The 19,656-nt window shown below is 36.5% G+C and overlaps 1 protein-coding gene across 1 annotated transcript; it reads left to right on the top strand.

Moving 5' to 3' along the window:
* Window positions 1-11,476: 11,476 nt before the first annotated feature.
* On the top strand, window positions 11,477-13,962 carry LOC145304185 (uncharacterized). Its single transcript, XM_080146001.1, has 2 exons — window positions 11,477-11,606; window positions 12,635-13,962. Exons 1-2 carry the CDS (start codon window positions 11,595-11,597, stop codon window positions 13,475-13,477), a joined length of 855 nt encoding a protein of 284 aa, XP_080002127.1. The 5' UTR covers window positions 11,477-11,594; the 3' UTR covers window positions 13,478-13,962.
* The last annotated feature ends 5,694 nt before the right edge of the window (window positions 13,963-19,656 follow it).

The following is a 19,656-nucleotide window of genomic DNA, read 5'->3' as shown; positions in this document are numbered from 1 at the left end:
GGAGCCACTGGTGTACTTTGACGCTTGCCAAGCCGATACAATGTTATATGTGCAAAACAATCTTAACAATAATGATAATAATAAATACAGTATCTTGCTGTGTATTTCAGACATCCTCCTACTGTCAGTTGCAACTCCTCCAAGCATAAATTCGGAACAATTAAGGAACCAAAACCTTCGTAAGAAGTTGCTATTCCCGTTGTGATCCCTTATCAACTCTACCTAGACAGTTTCCTTTGTAACAAATTATTTTCATTATAGAGTGGGGTTTGTCCGTGTCTAAGGACATCTCCACACTAATAATTACAGGGTAACGATAAATATCGCGACAACGCTGGTCCAATACCAATAAATAAAATACTTAGAGATGTGTCTATAGATAATAAACCGTACCTATGTGACATATTTAGGTACCTAAGTGAACAAGGAGTAATGATTGGTTTCGATTCCTACGGAATCTGAGTTTTATTTCTTGGGAAGGGATATAAAATCCTCTAGTGTACAAAAAATAAAAATATAGGTCATATGCGATTCCTACGGAATCTGATTTTGGTATTTTGAGGTGAAGGGAGCGTGTCCCCTAAGTGTGTAAGGTTCGATTCCTCCGGAATCTGATTTTTGTGTTTTGAGAACTAGTCACAGCATAGCTGTGAATGGGGTACAAACATGCAGTGGGACGTGGGGGGATTGGGGGAGAGGGGAGAGGGGTTGGTTCCCAAAAAAAAGGTTATATTAATCACGCCTTTTTTATAAAAGAGAGGGGTGAAAGTGGGTCATGGTAAAGATAGAAAATTGTGGCGCGCTGTCGCGTGCTTAATTTGGTCATAGCTTTGCTTTTAGTAGAGTCTTAATCTTACTATTGTTTAGGCACGAAAAATGTTCGGAGAGGAAGAATACCAACAAATGTGGCAGCCGCTACGCAATCGATTGACAATAACATATCAACAACTTCTCAATATAGTTAATGGTGACAATGTCAGTGAGGAAGTGCGTCGTGAGGTAGCCCGTCTACTATACCAGCAGGGTTATCTTGAAACCGAGTTGGCACTCACTCTGTACAACCCAAACAAGGACATGGAGTATCATGAAAATAAATTGGGTGAAATTGCTCAGCAGATTACTGCTCAAGAGGGGGCATGTCTCCAACTTTAATTCAAGAAAGTGGCCATTACCGGTCCAGGGCCAGTGACGGTCAAATTCTCTACAACTTCATATACAAGATATCCTCAAAAATACCCACAAAACATCCACGAAAAATATCTGCAAAAAAAATATCTGCAAAAAAAAATATCTACAAAAAATATCTACAAAGATATTCACAAAAAATCCACAGAAATATCCACAAGATATACCCGTGAAAAATAGAACATTTGAAAAGTTATGCTGCTAATTTTGAATTACTATGGCTATTAAGATGAATTGTTCAGTGAGAAATAGTACTGTTAAAAATAGAATTAAAATAAAATTATTTTTTGTACTTATTTTAAAACATACCATAAATTCATCAATTTTATTTTATTAATAAATCCTAGATATCTTGCAATGACTTTAATTATAAAAAGGGTAAAGTAATAGGATGTCTGTAAATATGTTGTTAATATGTTGCTATGGGTTAAACCTATTAATATTATTAATATTGTATTGGCATCAAAATAGGAAGTGAAATAAATAAAAAGAATATAAGTTGGTAAAGTAAAGAGTTGATTAAGTATTGGGGAAAAGTTAAAGAATTGAAAGGGTAAAGGGGAGGATGGGGGGGGGAAAAATCGAAAGGAGAAAAGGGGCGTAGTGAGCGGTTTATTCACGACCGTGGCCACTTGTCAGACTGAGCGGCGCGTATTGTTGGTATAGGCAAGGGGGGAAAAAAGGGGGTGGGGGGAGGAGTGGTTTCCTGGTATAGCGCATAAAAAAGGCGGGAGGAAAACAATTGGTTATAAAGCATAGGGGAAAATAAGCGGGAAGCGGAAGTGGGGAAAGTGTATTACTTATTAATAAATTTAATTAAAGGTTACATAATATATGGTATTAAAACACAAGGGGGGTATAAATAGGGGGGAGATTAGGTCAAGATTTAATTGTTTCCAAGATGTCAAATCAAGAAGAAGAGGAAGGAGGACAAGGCCAAGGTGCTATACCAGGAGGAGCGCCGGGAATTCCGGTAGATGTTGGAGGTGAGGAGGATGCTCCCCTCCATGCTCAGGTACAGGAGCTCGTCGCCATGCTCGACACCAGCGAAGAAGCAGATGATCCTGTACCCGTACCCGACGTCCAGCAGCTGTTGAACCTCGCGGCAGTGCCTGATCTACTCCCATTTCCGGGGGTAGACAGGCGCTGTTTAGACCTCTGGTTTATGGTCAAGCGCAGGTTGATGGGCGTCGTGTACGAGGGAGACATGCTGATGTGGAGGAGGTTCCGCAACGACGTCATCGATGAGGAAGTCCTCCGCATGATGTATGGAAACTATGGGTTAGTCGTGCGGTTAATTCAAGCAATGCCCACGTACGCCCGGTCCTTCCAAGCCAACATGGACGCCATCGCCGCAATGGACCGCCTGGTCACAGTCCAGCAGGACATCCTTGAGGAGCTGCTCAACAAGGAACCCGACGGCGCCTACGACGACTCCAGCGACTACGACTCATAGATGGCTATGCCCTCTGTACAAGAGCTTAACCAGTCTGCGATAGTCATTTTAATAAATTTCGATATCAAAATTTGAATAAATAAATAAATTTTCGGCCAAAATTCAACAAAAACTTTGTTATTTTTATTAGATAGATAGAGGTTGCGTGATTCGTTAGCTGCTGGATAAAATAATATAAAAGAAATAAAATATGGTTGAAATATGGGTAAAGAACCGATAAAAAATCGAAAAAAAAAACCGATATAAAAACGATAAAAATGGATAAAAAACAAACTATGCCAAGCTACTCTATACTTGGGTATGTGTGTCGGTTCCTACGGAACCTATTCGTTATGATTTGAGGTTAAGAAAGTGCTGTTTTATTGAATTTTATCAAAGAAGTTTAATGCTTACAGAAAGTCGAGGGCTAAAAATAAAATAAGGAGTACGGATAGAAACTTAGTTTAAACAAAGAAAAATCCAAAAAGAACAGTGTAGATTACGCTTTGGTATTAACCAATGTTGAGTAAAAAGAAAGAAAAATATTTGCATTTTAATTAAAACTCAATTTTGTTTAGGTAATAAGTAAAACATTTTTTCTCAAAAATATTTTTATTATCAATTAACTTAATTTCAAGTGGAAGGTTGTTAAAGATAGTTGGAAAAGAGTTAAGAGGGGCGTGCAGGAGAAAGTTTCTATTGGTGCCCGGTTCGTAAGCAAAGTTGTTCCTGTTCCTTGTGCCATACGTATGTCTGTCTTGAACAAAGTTCCAAGTGTTTTCAAAGATTTTAGGAAAAATGCCTAATTTATAGGCGTGCATGAATTTACAAACATTGAATTCAATTAATAGGTTGAATGGAAGTATGCCATTAGATTTAAAAAATTCAGCTGTGTGAGCTCTGCTTGGTAAGTTTTCAATTATTCTAATGGCTTGCTTTTGTAGTTTAATAATTGGTGCTAACAGATACATAGGGCAGGCAGTGAACAGGAGACAACAATATTCGATATTCGACTTAATGTAAGAAGTATAGAGTAGCTTTAGATGTTTTTTGTCCAACAAATGACGCATTACTTTCATACTATAAATTATTTTAGAGACTTTGCTATAGACTTTTTCAAGATGATAAGAAAATTTCATTTTCTCGTCTATTTGAATTCCTAAGTGTTTGATACTACCCTCGTTGGTACCGCTAACAAGATCCAACTTAGTAATTTTTGATTCATCATTTTCATTGTGATTGTTCATGTTTACATAAACTTCGAAGTTGGTCTTAGCTGCGAGCTCAGCGGGGGTGAGTATCTCTCGGGGGGAGGAAAAGACCATACATTTGGTCTTGCGGGGGTGTATGAGAAGCTTATTGGCGTTGTACCATTGGGTCAGTCTGGGGACAAGCTCCTTTGCAAGGTTTATTAATTGAATAATATTCTGCTTTTCAATGAAGCCCACTGCGTCATCAGCAAAGAGATTGATTAGGATCTCTTCACTGCATGAAACAAGGTCATTGATGAAAATCAAAAAAAGAATTGGTCCCAGGACTGACCCCTGTAGTACGCCAATGATAATGAATTCAATAGTAGAGGAGAAAAGGCCCTTAAAAAATACACGCTGCTTTCTATTTGCATAATAACTACGGAACCACTCGAGTGCAACCCCCCTTATCCCTGAATTCTCTAGTTTGCTAAAAAGGATGTCCCTATTTATCATGTCAAAACACTTCCTTATGTCCAAAAATATGGCCATACAGGAAGCGTTTCGACTGAGTGCTTGGGTGATCATTGTACTTAAGTTCAATACATTATGAAAGGTTGAGATCCCTTTCATGAAGCCAAACTGGCGATTGCTAAAAAAAGACCGATCCTCTAAAAACTTAACCAGCGTATCACAGACATATTTTTCGATGGGTTTGGAAAAGTTATCAATGAGACTAATGCCTCGATGATTATCTGCCTCGCTGAGTGAACCAGATTTGTGAAGGACAACTATTTTGGAAGTTTTCATTTTTTCAGGAAAAGTGCCATTTTGAAGTGATAAATTATAAACATGTGTTAGGGGAGTGGCAATGGTATCAGCACAGCGAGACAGAACATACATCGAGACATCATTGATGTCTGTGGAACGCTTAGGTTTAATGCTACGGATAATATTAATAACCTTGAAGGGGTACAATGGTTCAAAAAAGAGGGAGTCTTGACATGGGGGTGGTAAATATTCAAAAAAAATTTTGGGGGTGGAAGGAATTTCAGGCCTTAGGGAAGACCCAATCTGACTAAAATAACGATTGAATTCGTTAGCTATTTCTTGGTCATTTTCAATTTTGTTTGGGCCTACTTGAAGGTATGTGCACTCAGGGGAAGATTTATTAAAACCAATGACTTCTTTGAGAGTTTTCCAAAGTTTTTTCCCATCCCCATTTGCATCTCTTATTTGTTTTCTATAATAATCAATCTTTGCTCTTCTCACTTGCCTATTATAATTATTCCTATAGACATTGTAAATACTTTCATTTTCAATTGTTTTGTCTTTTAAAAAGTTGCTGTACAATATGTCTCTATGCAATCTACAACGCAATAAGTAATCTGACATGAAGGGTTGCTGGGGCTGGGTGCGTTTGTTTTTTCGTTTTTTTCTAACTGGACACTTTTCATTATAAAGTTTTAAAAAGGTTGAAATAAAGTTATCATAAGCAATGTTTGTGTTGTCTTGACTTAAAACATGGTTCCAGTTAGTGTGGTAGAGTGCATAGTTTAAGGCATCAAAGTTTTCATCATTCAATTCTCTTTTTTCAAAAAAATCAGGAAGTTTGGGTTTATTTACTTTGTCTATTCGGAATGAATTAATAATTGGCAAGTGATCGGAGATTTTTGAAGTTAAAACAAAAGATGACATTAGGTTTTGAATAAAATTCCCTACCCCGAATAAATCAAGAAGGGTTGCTGTGGTTCTAGTAACTCTAGTGGCTCTGGTAACAGTATTTATGATACCGTTAAAAGAAAAGGATTCAATAATTCTCATGGAATTGCTGTTTATATTATTTATTTTGAAAAGGTCAAAATTGAAATCTCCTACAATGAAGTATGGTATGTTTAGTGCTGCTATTCTATCAATTAAATCCAAGAAAAGTTCAAAAAATTCTTCGATTTCAGCATTGCTTTGATTGGGTGGGCGGTAGCAGTTTAATAAACAAAACTTTAAACCATTGTAGGAAATTTTTAAGCAAATAGATTCAAGAATATTTTCTTTAAATGAGAACTTATCAAATAATTTATCTACTTTATAATATCTGCTTACTAGAATACCCACCCCTCCCCCCCTATTATTTACTCTGAGTTTGACATGCCAATCATAATTATTAATCCCATAGCAATCCATATTTACATCCTTATTTAGCCATAATTCTTGGAAGCACAGAATATTTAAGTGGATATCGTGTTGCTTGAAGAAGTCTACGGTGGAGACAATATCGTTATATTTAGAATGTAATGACTGACAATTAATACTAAAAATATTGAGAAGGTTTTCGTTGAATGTTTTCAGTTTCTGTACAATTCCTTGTTCACTTGAAAAGACACAATTTATTCCGAATTCATTTTCGAAATCATTAAAGTAGTCACCGTAAATCGGATTCATAAGGTTTAGACCAACGTTATCGTTCAAGTTACCGTTATCCTGGTTAATTTGTTCATTAGGGAGGTTTGTCATAGTAGAGTTGGTCCAGGAGCACCGCAGGAGGAATCGTTTTAACGTCAAGTATGGACATCTGAAACACAGTAGATATTAATAGACAAATAAAGATAGTTAATATACAAAATATTATCGTTGAAACGAAAAAAATTACTATATTTACTATATTTATTCCGATTGCGTTTAGTTTATGTGTGTGTTGGGGGTGGCAACACATTTAAAAGCTAGTTTAGTTCCCCCTACTCATTTTCATTCAAGTTCCATATATTTTATATGCTAATCAACAAAAACAGAGATATGGAGGTGACTGAGACCATAGTTTTAAGTAAGAACATTAGTTTCAATTCGAATCATTCAATTTTGAATAATAATCATTAATCTTTAATACACTGGTTATAAAGTATTCTAATAGAAAATGATTAATTGAGAATGATTAATAGGCGACATTGACGTACGAACAATTATAAGTTAAGTAGTATATATAATATTATAGAGTTCACGTCATATGGATCAAAATTAACTCCAAAATATTTAAAATATTCCGAAAATAATAACTATGCTGAAAGTCTTATGTTAGGTACCTTTTTTTGCCGTTCAAGATACTTAACTTCATGTTGAGATTACCGCCTTTGTTGCTATACGCTTTGTTTTGTTGGCGGTGTCTCTCACTTCCTTGATTTCTCTGGATTTGGCCCTCGTGGCAACAGGATCAGAAGGTGCTGAGTCAACGGTAGATGCAGAAGATGCAGAAGATGCAGGAGATGCAGAACATGCGGCGGCAGATGCGGCGGCAGGCGTGGCGGCAAGTGCGGCGGCGTGTGCGGCGGTAGGTGCGGCAGTAAATGCAGCAGGTACGGCGGCAGACGCGGCGGCAAGTGCGGCAGTAGATGCAGATACGGCGGCGGTCACGGCGGCAGGTGCGGCGGTGAGCGCGGCGGCAGGTGCGGCAGTGAACTCAGCGGCAGCGGCGGCGGCGGGTGCGGCAGGTGCAGACTGTGCGGCGGCGGCAGGTGCAACGGCGGCATGTGCAGCACTAGGTGCGGCGGTTGCGGCGGTTGCAGTTGCGGCATTACGTGCGGCAGAGTCAATTGGAGGGAACACAGCTAGGTCCTCAAGAGCTGGGGCAGGGGCAGACGTTGAATTATGCTGAACCGTGCTGGCTGGATGGGCAGTGATTGTATTAAACTGTCTGGGGAAGTCATCCTCTGTTAAATCAGCTTGGTTCGAGAAGAATGTTTTCCTTTCCTCAGGCGTTAATTTGTTGAAACGGAGGATCGGCGGTGCTTCAGATAGAAAAAAATCCTCGCTTCCAGGTATGGGCAGAGCCATTTCCTTCAGGTCTTTGCCGAATGGGTTAAGGCAGCGTATCCAGCGGCTGCCGTTCTTGAGCTGAAATTGCACATATTGGCCAGCGACTTTGGCCCTTGAGATCTGGTTGGTGGCATATACGAAGGTCATTGTCTTCCTGTTGAGGTCTGACATATCTTGCTTGGCCTGTACAAATCTGCTGGGAAAGAACGGGACCGGTGACGCGTTATTCCTGGGGTTGAACCTCTTGATCTCGGCGTTGTAGCGGTCGAGCACAGCCTTCTTATTGTTCATCCACGCGTCGAGGTAGGATCTAGACATAAAACGAAAGATAAATACAGGGATCTGGCCCTTTGAATATGGGAGCATATGAGCACGCTCAACGATATCACTAAAATGTGAAGGGATATATTCTAATTCCCCTCGTTTAACGGCGGTTTCAAGGGTGGGCCTTATAATGTTTCTGAATATAACAAACTCTGTGATATTTTCACGGCTCCATGGCTGCTGAAAGTTCACTATTCTACAACTCCAATCGCGACATCTTTGCTCTCTTATCGAGTTTTGTAGAAGTTGATACTTTACGAAATTTTCCCTCGACGATTCGACAGAGTTTAAATAGTCCTTTTGTTGTGTAATCGTAGTCCTAATCGCTTTTTGCTCACTTGCGACTAATTTAGCGTCGACGAAATTTTCAATACCTTCGATAGATTGTAACTTAACGTTTAAATCTGAGACTCGATTTAATATCATTTATTTCGGTTTTATGGCTGGCAAAAGTACTATGGATAAGCTCATCCCTTACCTTGGCTATATTCGCATCGTATTCACTAAACTTAACATCCAAAGCTGCGTCCAAATTTGTTTTAAATTTTGACCAATATTCTGGGTTGTCACACGTACTACAGGCCATGATGAAGTGAAGATGGCGGATCCGAGGGTGCTGAATGAGTGTGGGTCGGCTGACCAATAGTGGGACGCGTGAGAATGTTAGCCAATGGGAGAGCTTATTTGTCGGGAGTACTTTGCGCCGGTAGAATGTTGCCAGACCGATAAATTATCAAAAGTTTTAGAGAGTGTCTTCACTATAAATTGTTCAGTAAAGCGATTAGGTTACACATAAATTTAGATTTTTTAGATTTTTAAAATTAATTCATTTAGTGTTTTATTTTCACTTTTTTGTGTTAACAATTGACCGATACGTTAACACAAACACATTGCCAGGCCTAAATACGAGGTGCCCTCTGGCTACAGTGTCTTCCCTTTCCTCCAACTGCGGAGTGACCACGGGCAGTGGGGAGAGGGGAACCAGTTGAGAGAGAGGGGGAAGGTAGGACTGAGCTTAACACATGGGGTAGGGCGGGGAGAGCTTGCAAAATGCGTGTTCTCAGCCCGACTCTCTGAACTAAACTTTGCTTTTATGGATGTTGTCATCCTTGTTAACATAATCCAGTCACAGAGTACAAAAAGAAAAATTGAAATGAGAAAATGAGAAAATAAAAAGAAAGAGACGGGGAGTGAATGGAAAAATATAGAGAAAGAAAGATAGAGACAATGAAAGAAACGAGAAATATAAAGATAGAAAAAAGAGAAAAGTTGGATTCAGATATAAAAAAGATAGAGAAAGAAATATAATTATATTCTAGTGCCAAAAATAGATTTTCTGTCATTTAGGGATAGTTTTTAATCAACATTTATCTTTAAGATAAATACATTGATAAATAGTATCATAAATAGACTGTGTGATACTAAAGACGTTAAATTAGTTTTACCCTTGCAAACAAATTTTTAAAGGTGTTAAAAAAAGTTATTCAATTAATTACGAAAAGTCAACTAATTTGAAAGGCTGTGGTCAAATTTAGAATGGTTGCCAAATTTTAAAAATTTGGAATGATAATTCTTATTTTATTTTTTACGTATATATCAACACATATACATGTATGTAAATGCATCTATTAAAGGCATTAGATAGGGGGAAGGCCTAAAATTATTAGCACTACATATTAATTTAACCAAAACAATTTTGCCAGCTTATTGTAAATTGTTGCTACACCACTTGTGGACATAATATTAACTTGACCAAAACTGCTTGTGCAAAAATAATTGTACCACTAAATTTTTGACACAATTAGCATCCTGTATTAGGACAGGTACACATTTTCAATCATTGAAATCGTTTGGTGACTTCCCTCAAAATTTCTGTTGAGCACAGAAAATCTCAACCTTGTTTTTGAAACAAATTGAAAAAACTAGTTTTTTTTGGGGGGGGGGGTTAGTTTTTCTTATGCCTTACTACTCAGGGGGATCCCAACCAAGCGGTGACCTTACCCAACTGGGCTACCCAATACCTAATATAACCTAACCTAACGTGCCCTAAAATAATGAACAAACAAAAGAAAAACTAACCCCTTCCCTTCTATTTTCAAATTATTCCATCATTCACATTTAGAAGTAATTATATTGCTGTATTCAGACCCTTTTATAAAAATCTGAAATAAAAAATTATATTTTTGACTATATGCCCATGTCCCGCAATGCTATATTTTGCATCCTTATTTATTTTGTGGACAAATATTTTTTTATTTACAATCCTACTCTATAAATCTTAAAAGTTTGTCAATCTGCATTCAGATGAGTTCTACCCTTTTCTTGGGGTATGAACGACCGCATGTCCGTCTATTTCAAGGTGTAATTTTTTTGGTTAAATTAGTCATTTATGAATATTTTTGAAAAAGTTCTTCGATCGAATATTCTATTTATCGCAGTTTGGTGTAATCCCCCTAATCTACGAGTGGATCATAGGAATCCTTACCAAGAACGTCCAAAGGGGGGGGGGGTGGGAAATTTCGTCGCGCACCAAATAAAAATTTTGCTCTCCCCCCCCCCATCCCCCTTCCAAAAAAATGAAATGAATAAAAAGCAAGGACTCTATCCCCATCCCAATATTTCCAAAATCTTATTACGAGCCCCATCGTAGAGCTTAACCCCTGCAGGACCCCCCTAACATGAAATATAAATATGTTGCAGTTGCTCCACTTTCGGTTGAAGTGAAATTGCCATTTAGTTTTGTAATAAACCTGCTTTTTGGTAAATCTTTATCGCTAAAATGAAAGGTCAAAAACCTAACTTAACCCAGATCCTTAAAAAATCACTTAAATTTTAAAAGATATCCAAAAATAAATTTGAAATAATTACTTTTTTGTTTACAAATATATTTTTTCGATGCATAATTATTGATTATGTGTATGAGAAAATCGTTGAAACATATAAAATGATATAAAAACCCAAGAATAAAATGAAAAGTAATACAAACCAAAAAAAGAATCAGAAAATTTCAAACAATTTTTAAAACATACTGCAAATTTTAAATGCCTAGAGTAAAATATAGATTATCAGGAATAATAAATTAACAATATTTCCTAGAACATAAAATTTGAAATAATCATTTGTAAAATTGTTATAGATATAATTTCAAATTTTTATATTCGGTACTGAAAGGATATAAGTGCATGCATAGCTGAATAAGAATAAATGCGTAGAGACTGTAGATGTACAGAAATAATGTATTTCTTGATTAATAAACAGACAAGCTAACATCCTTAAAAATGTATAATTTTCATATCTGCAACCTCCTAAAAGTTCGGTTTAAATTTTGTTGGCGCTTCGCGAATTCCTAGGTAAAATTTTGGGTTTGCACCTGGTTTTTATTTTTTTGTTATAAATTTTTAAAATTATTAATTACTTATCCGTCAATGGCGCCAAAAGCCCTTGCGGCGCAACGCGACATTTTCTCCCCCGTAAGAATTAACTACCCTATACCACACTGCTACCACATATAGAGAGATGATTAAGAAATGCGCCGGCGCTTCTGGTGTTGGTATATAAAGACTTGGTTGTGCTGGTGGTGAGTTAGTACATTGTCTACACTTGAGCTGACAACAGCTAGAAGTTGTGGAAGAGTGGAATACACACAATCATCCAATATGCTTAGATTTGTAAGTTTTAACATTTTTATACATTTATTAAATTACATAAGGAAAAATGCATTTTTTGTTTAATACAATTTTACCTTTTAATCTACATTATTCATTAATAAATAGTAAAATGTCAATTTTAATATTTTGCTTCCCTTAAAAAGCCATTCTAGATATCTTTAAAAACACACAGAATTTAAAAGTTAATATATTATACTTTCTAAAAATTAAACTTGGATGTTGTTTAAACTTCCTAATTATTTTTTTCTAATTTATACCAACGGAGTAATGTAACAAAAAAAACCTTTTTTGATAAATAAACTAATATTTAATAAACTTTTATAAAGTAAACATCTAACCCAACCTTTTGAAAATATTTAGATTTTGACATTTTCATTTTTGACCTTTAAAACAAGAAATTTTACACACAGAAAATGCATAACAAAGAAATCAAATATGTGACATTTGGAAATGTGCTTAATAGTTGAGGACACGAAACTACAATAATTTTATATAGGTTAGGGATTTTAAGGGATAAGGCAATGATTAATAGATTTATATACAACCCCAATTATGAAAAACAAAAGTTTTCCTTCTGATAAATAAAAGAAACTTTTAGTTGAAAACCAACCAATTCGAAAAAAGTACCGTAAGATTTTGATACAACAAATAAGAAAACGCAATAGTAGAACTTTGGGTACCAGCATAATTTACAGCTTATTAATTATTTTTGTAATTGGAGATTGTCCCCCCAACCCCCCTCCCCCAACCAAAAATCGGTTTCGTGTTCTCAACTGTTCCATGCAATTTAATCATGCATTTAAAACTGACATTTAGGCTAATTGTATTTAGAATATGGTCATTAAAGCAGTTATAATTACTGTTGAAATATAAAAGTAAGCATTAAGGCATCAAAATTTAATAGTATTAAATGTCATTTTGTTTTAAATGTTAAATTCTCTTTGAATAAATAAATAATACACCAAACCTATAGATAGAACACAAATACCTCTTTGTTCAACTTAATAAAAAGTTTTTCCTTTATTTAGGTTCTTGCTTCTTGTCTGGTTGCCGCCGCCGCTGGCCAACTCATCGACCCCAAGGACGCCAAGATCCTCAAGGAGCAGAGATTCAACGCCGGTGACGGCCGTTTCGGATCTGCCTTTGCCCAAGAAGATGGCGTCGTCTTCAGAGAGGAGACCGGCATCGACGGCGAGAGAGTCGGCCAATACTCATACGTTGGCGAGGACGGCAAGACCTACACTGTAAAGTACACCGCCGGTAAGGACGGATTCAGAATCTTGGACGGTGCTCACATTCCCACCGGTGCCAACGGCCTCAACAGCGCTCCATTCAACGCCGACATCGCTGCCCAGGCTCCCGCCCCCGTCCAGCAAGCCGTTCCCGCCACCGCCGCTCCCCGCTTCGTTCAGCCCCAGCAGGCCCAGCCCGCCGTTCAGACCTTCGCCGACTACGACTATGTTGACGCCCCCGCCGACCCCAACTTCAACCCCTTCATCAACCCCCACGACCCCACCCACAGAAACTTCCAGTTCAACTCCAACGCCGCCAAGTTTGCCCCCAACAACCCCATTGCCGGCCAGATCGCTAGCGTCCCCCCCTGTGCCGACTGCGCTGGAGTCAACCCCTTCATCAACCCCTTCGATGCTAGCCACCAGAACGGCGGTCTCTTGGCCGGTCACCTTGCTGGCGCCCAGCAGGCTCCCCGCAGAGCACCCGCTGCTCCCCAACAGCCCGCTTTCGCTCCCCAGCAGCCCGCTGCCGCTTTCACCTTCACCACCACCCCCGCCCCCAGGAGGTTCTTCCCCCCTGGCCAGCTTAACCTCAACAGATTCGAGACTGGATTCAACTTTGATTTCTCTTCCCAGTAAGAAGATCAAACCGAGTAGCCAGCTGGTAAAACCGCCAGCTGCTTATCAAATCTCGCTTAAATTAAGCACGGGTATGGAATAATTATCCTAGAGTGCCAATGATATTCATGCTCATGCCCCAAAGTCAGATGCGCGGCTGCTATAGTCGGCGGCAGCGTGTCCATCATGTATGCGTGTATTGTATGTATGTACATTGTATTTATTATTATATGTGAAAGTGTATGGAGCGGCTGTGATACAAAAAGTCCCGCGGTGCATGTCAAACAAACAAAAAAACGGCCAGAATACAGAAAATTTCAACCAATCAAAATGAAGGAGCTTTGATCCAACCATAGCAGGATGATTTTAACAGACTGAGAATTAATTTTTATTTCTTGCTTATTTTTTTACTGATTTGTGTTTTGAGATGAACGTGGGACACTTTTATTTACATGCTCTAAATAAAAAATAAATTTATATCAAATAAAGTATTTGATAATATCATATATGTATATTGTTTTTTATTTATTATATTAGAAGTATTTATTGACATAAAATGTCAAAAAGACGGGTTCGAAAATGGACCACACTGCGTTATACTAGAGACATTAAAATTGTAGCTAATGCTGATATGTCAGGCGCGTGACATTAAGAGTAAGGGGAACCAGGGATCTAAAGGGATAAGACAATAGCCGATAAATTGACGTACATCCCAATTGTAATGCACAAAATTACCACTTCTGTAGATTACAATTAGTTGTTGAAAATTTGGAAATTCAACTTAATAAACCAATTAATCAAAATTCAGTAAAAGTACCCAAAGTTGTTAGGCCAACCAATAAGAAAACGTTTTTTGGGGACAAGTGTAATAAACATCCCTAAGTCCCCTTCCTCCCTGAAGGGAAACTCAATTTTATACTCGGTTAGGACTTCCAGATGAGGATCGTGCAATCAAATTGTGACTTTAATTTAAACCTTAGGTGTTTGGACCAAAAGTTATCCTTGGTTGTTGGACCTGACCTTACAGTGTCATGGAAGGGAGGGAGGGGACATTGGGCTGTTTAATAGTCCCCAAAGTCTTATAATAACGTTTTCTTATTTGTTAGCTTGGGGATTTTTATTGAATTTTGATTGGTCGGTTCATTTAGTTGAGTGTACAAACGTTTCTACCACTTATTGTAATCTACAGAAGAAGTATTTTTGTGTATCATCATCGGGGATGTACATTAATTTAATAACTATTGTCTTATTCCTTAAGATCCCTTGTGTCATGGAAAGCAACATCGTCCATGCGAGATGCGAGAACCAACAAACCTACGACAGACCAAATATTTAAAAAACAATATGCTTAAAAATAATAGAACAATTCTATCAATGCAAAATAAAAGATTTATTTAATAATGATCATCCAAATTTTAAATGTCATTTAAATGTAAACCTTTGTGTTTTTTTAACCTTTCAAGCTAAATTAAATTTATATTTTTTTGCAAATCTTTTAGCCTCCAATAATTTGCTGCTCAGTTTTGAATTAGAGATTTCTGAATTACTTGCAGTTAGGGCTTAATCTAAAGATTTAAGACACAACCCAATCTTTCCAGATTTTGTATAATTTTTGAGGAACACGACTCCAGTGACGTCATATTTTTCTTTCCCGAAAAAGGGAAGGGGGGAAGAAAATCTCTTCAAAAGAGATGGGGAAAACCCCCTTTTCTCCCATCTCTTTTTTTCTTCCCCCCTTCCCTTTTTCGGGAAAGAAAAATATGACGTCACTGGAGTCGTGTTCCTCAAAAAATTATACAAAATCTGGAAAGATTGGGTTGTGTCAAGATTTAAAACTAGCGGCTGCACTTCTATCAACTAGCAAGGGCCTTTAAAATGAAGTGAGAGATAGGCTGCAAAAAAAAAACAACATAAAATCATCCCATGACTAAAATTGAAAATTAATAAGCCTAAATTAATTCTAAGAACTATGTAAAGCTTCCTAAAAAGGAGGGCTCAAATAAATTAGTTGTTAGCGAGATCTTAAAAGACAAAGCATTCTACTATATAGGAAAAAAACATGGTTTACCCCTCGAATATAGTTGAATATTGGACAAATTAAATGTTAAGCAACCACAAGAATTTATTTTCCATTGGCCTATCCAAAGATTTACATAAGTTATCATCTTACTGTATAATGTCCAAATGCAAGTATGTTTGGAAGCGAGGTTTTTCTACATTACAGGGTCAGTTTGTACGTCTGTAGTTAATCGTTAATCGAACCGACTTTACATACAATACACATTAAAATTTTAACCTTACAGATCAGGGGGGGGGGGGGGCTCTAGTTTTTTCAATGTCATTTTTTTTTGTAGGTAAGATAGAGAGCTGTAACTTCATGACTTTTTAAGTTTAGTAATTATACGTCGGCAAGAGTTGATTTTATTAGGATATCTGGTCTGTGTCGGTCGTGTTGTCCTGTCAAAGTCGGTTAGGTGGCACCTAGATTAGAAAAATTTCTTAATAAATCTTAATTTTTACATTAAGACTTTTGTGTATAAGGTAGAGACCTAAAATTTTTAATACTTAGATATCAATGAACATCTCAGAAAAGTGGTGTTGTGGCCGTTTGACCGCTCCCTGACCGATTTTATGACCGATTTTTTTACAGGCTTTTACTGTGGACATATATCATGAATATCGTGGCTTCTATTACAGCTAGATACCTATAAATCCTTGAGCAATCAGAAACAGATAGAAATATTAATTGGCGCCGCCAACCGCCGAAAAAGGCGGTTTCCGTTATTTGCCGTTTTTCGGCGATGGTCAGACAAAGTATTTTTTTTGTTATGAAAATTAAAGTTCTACCTAAAATTTGGTAATCCTAGCTTTAAAATTGGCCGCTCCAAAGCTGTTTTAATATTTAGCGGCTGGATGCTAAAAAGCAGCTAAGGAGCGGTCTGGCCTCTTTGACTAGAAAAAGTTTCGAAGTGATGTTTTTTTTGTTTTCTCAAGTGATACCATCCCATAATCAATCATAATTGATTATATGTTTGTTTTATTTATTGTGCTTCGCTATTTTGGATGCTACCATCATTGTTACATTTGGGTATGTAGGATTTTTTAGCCAGTGCACTTTGTGTAATCTCTGGGCGACGGAAATTAAACGACTAACAAAAGGAAGAAAAAGACCGATTCGCCTTTTAGAAGAGCATCTACTCTAATACTTGGATAAGCCATGAGGGTGGGGAGTATTTGACTCTAGATTACAATGGTACCCAAAATTATAAAACCCCGTTTTATTATTCGCTAGCCCAAACACTTTGGACATTTTTATTGAATTTTGGTTGGTTAGGGAAAAATTTGTTTATCATCATTGTCTAATCCTTTATCATTTCAGTTCTTTATGTCTTTCTGACGGAGACTTATTAAAAATTACACTTTATAAACAATTACTCTTCTGAAATGAAAAAAAAACTTTGAATTGAACTGTCCAAAGTGCAAAATGTCAACATTTCGACCATTGCTCAATTTCCAAAAACCATATCTTTTTGGAAAAGACTTAACGTTGATTAAGTGAATTCCTGTGCTCGACTAGGCACTTTCAGGGAAACCGCTGAATATTTCGTATCCAAAAGCTATGTAGATAAGATGGAAAAATAGCAGAAGTCAAAGGTCCAACAAGGATGCATTTTGACTGTTGTTCAATTTCCATTGACCAATATTTTTATGGAATGGACAAAACTGCATTTTAGCTCAGGTTTTAAATATGGGTTCTACTGAATTTTAGTCACACTAGAATAACAAAACAGCAGTAAAGATGATAATACTTAAAATATACTGTGACAGGAGTCTTTCTGGTGTCTATGGAAATATTAGATAATCAGGATTTAAATATACACATAGAAGCTTCACAAAAGTGACCTTTGCAACTGGACAGACCTTAGGGGATAAGTCAATTGATGATTAAAACCAGTTTTATTATCCCCGAGAAAACCAGAACTGGTAGTAACTTTACGATTTTTATTTTAGTATTCGTGGAAAATTGTCTGTTATACTTGACACAACCCAATCTGTCCCGATTTTGTATCACTTTTGAAAAGTGCGATTCCTGTGACGTCATGACGTCACAAGGGGGGAGAAAAGGGAAGAGATTTTCTTCCCCCTTCCTTTTTTCTTTCCCAAAACGTATATGACGTAACTGGAATCGCACTTTTCAAAGTAATACAAAATCGGGACAGATTGGGTTGTGTCGTTATACTTATATTATGCTATAGATGATTTTTAAGTATGACTGAGAACCAATTTTAAACCAGCGAATCGGAAATAATGAAATTTTATTAAAGTAACCAAAGTTATATTTTGGGTACCAGTGTGATTTGTAGTTCAATGTACTCTCCCTCCCTGCCAATGTATTTGTAATCGAGATATGTATAACATTTATAAAAAAAAATCAAATATAATAATGTAATTGTTATTTTTTCAAATTTTTTATTGTGTTTATTATTTATTAAATTAAAAGTAAGAAACTTAAGAACTTAAAGAATAATAAGTTAGATATTGCTTTATTACAATTTATTGGTGTTTTTTTATATGTTATTTTGGCGTGTTGCCACTTTTACCTCTAGCAAAAATACAACCACTGTGTTTTTGACAAAAAGTGGGTGATTTTTTGTCAAATTCGTTTTTTGCTGTTTTTTGGCAATATTTTTTTATCCACTGTCAAAATTACCTACGCCTTTACTGCTGTCATAAATTTGAATTTTTAACTTTAAGTGGAAAGGGAACAAAGGCTTTTTATAACAGCCTTTAAAATGTCAAAGCAGATAAAGCTTAATATATAAAAGAATTTTACTAATGACTCTCCTATTATCTTTTATAGTAGCGAGGCTACTCCGTCCGTCTGTATGAAACTGTATCGGGGAAACATGATTTTCTCCTGACTGATAAAATCTTTTTTAAAGATTACCTATACTTATGAATATCTAGTATATTAACTTGTTTTGTCCGTCTGTCGATCAAGCTGCAACAGACGAATAAATATTTTATGAAATAGGTTTCGTGTTCGTTTGTTTATCCAAAATTTGTGTGCTTCGCTAATTATGGATGTTGCCACCCTTGTTTAATTATCTAGCACGTTTCATTTACTTTGTCCTACTCCTAAGTGGTGGTAAATGTCAAATTTTAAATTAGGACTAGAACAGTTATGGACCAGGGATCTAAAGGGATAAGACAATGGTCAATAAATTGATGTACATCCCCAATGTTGATACAAAAATTACCCTTTCTAGTGATTAAAATAAGTTGTTAAAACGATTGAACACTCAACTTAAAGCATCAAACAATCAAATTTCATTGAAATCTCCAAAGTTGTTGAGCCAACGAATAGGAAAACATTATTATAAAACTTTGGGGACTAGTGTAATAAACAGCCCATTGTCCCCTCTCTCTGTTTGGTTAGGGACACAAGTAGCGTAGCACAATCCAACCAACAAAAATTATAAGAAAGTTAAAGAAAAGTGAAATTAAGGAGATTGGACTGTAAATAACACTGGTACCCAAAGTTGTACAAATAACAACGTCATTTTGCTCTTTGGCTCAAAAACTTTGGGTACTTTATCTAATTTGATTTGTTGGTTCCAAACTAGTTGTGCCTAAACTTTTGAACCAATTATTCTTATTCCAATTTAAATTAAATACTATTTTTAAAAGCGAAGCTTTTCTATAATTAGGGTCCGTCCGTGAAGGTTAGCTCTTTTCATTAATTGTCCTATCGATTTCGAAATTTGCATGATGATTCCTATGACAAGAATTAGAAAGCTAAACACTATAATCTTTACAAGAAAGTCTGTACGTCCATTTAAAATATATATTTTATTGTATGATATGATTATCCTATTCATCTGATTTTTAGAGAAAAGATTTTTATGACAACAAGTATTATAAGCAAGGCAACTCTATAATCAAATCCTAAAAATGAACATATGTCCTTTTACTGTATCATATATTTACGCAATGTTGCAACAAATTTATGTTCAATTTCGTTTAGACTAAGAAATTAATGTTCTGCTTATTATGTTTTGACACTCTACAATGGTTATTGATCGTTTGTCCTTCCTTTTGATTTTAGAGCTTCGCTTTTATGGATGTTGTCATGTTCAATAACAAATTATGTTTATTTGTCAAGCTTCTCTATGTGTTAATCAAAATATTTCTCAATT

This window comes from Acartia tonsa, chromosome 13, assembly GCF_053477335.1.
Source record: "Acartia tonsa isolate MP-2025a chromosome 13, ASM5347733v1, whole genome shotgun sequence".
In the NCBI taxonomy this organism is placed as follows: Eukaryota; Metazoa; Arthropoda; class Copepoda; order Calanoida; family Acartiidae; genus Acartia; species Acartia tonsa.
This window is presented reverse-complemented; position numbering and strand designations above follow the sequence as displayed.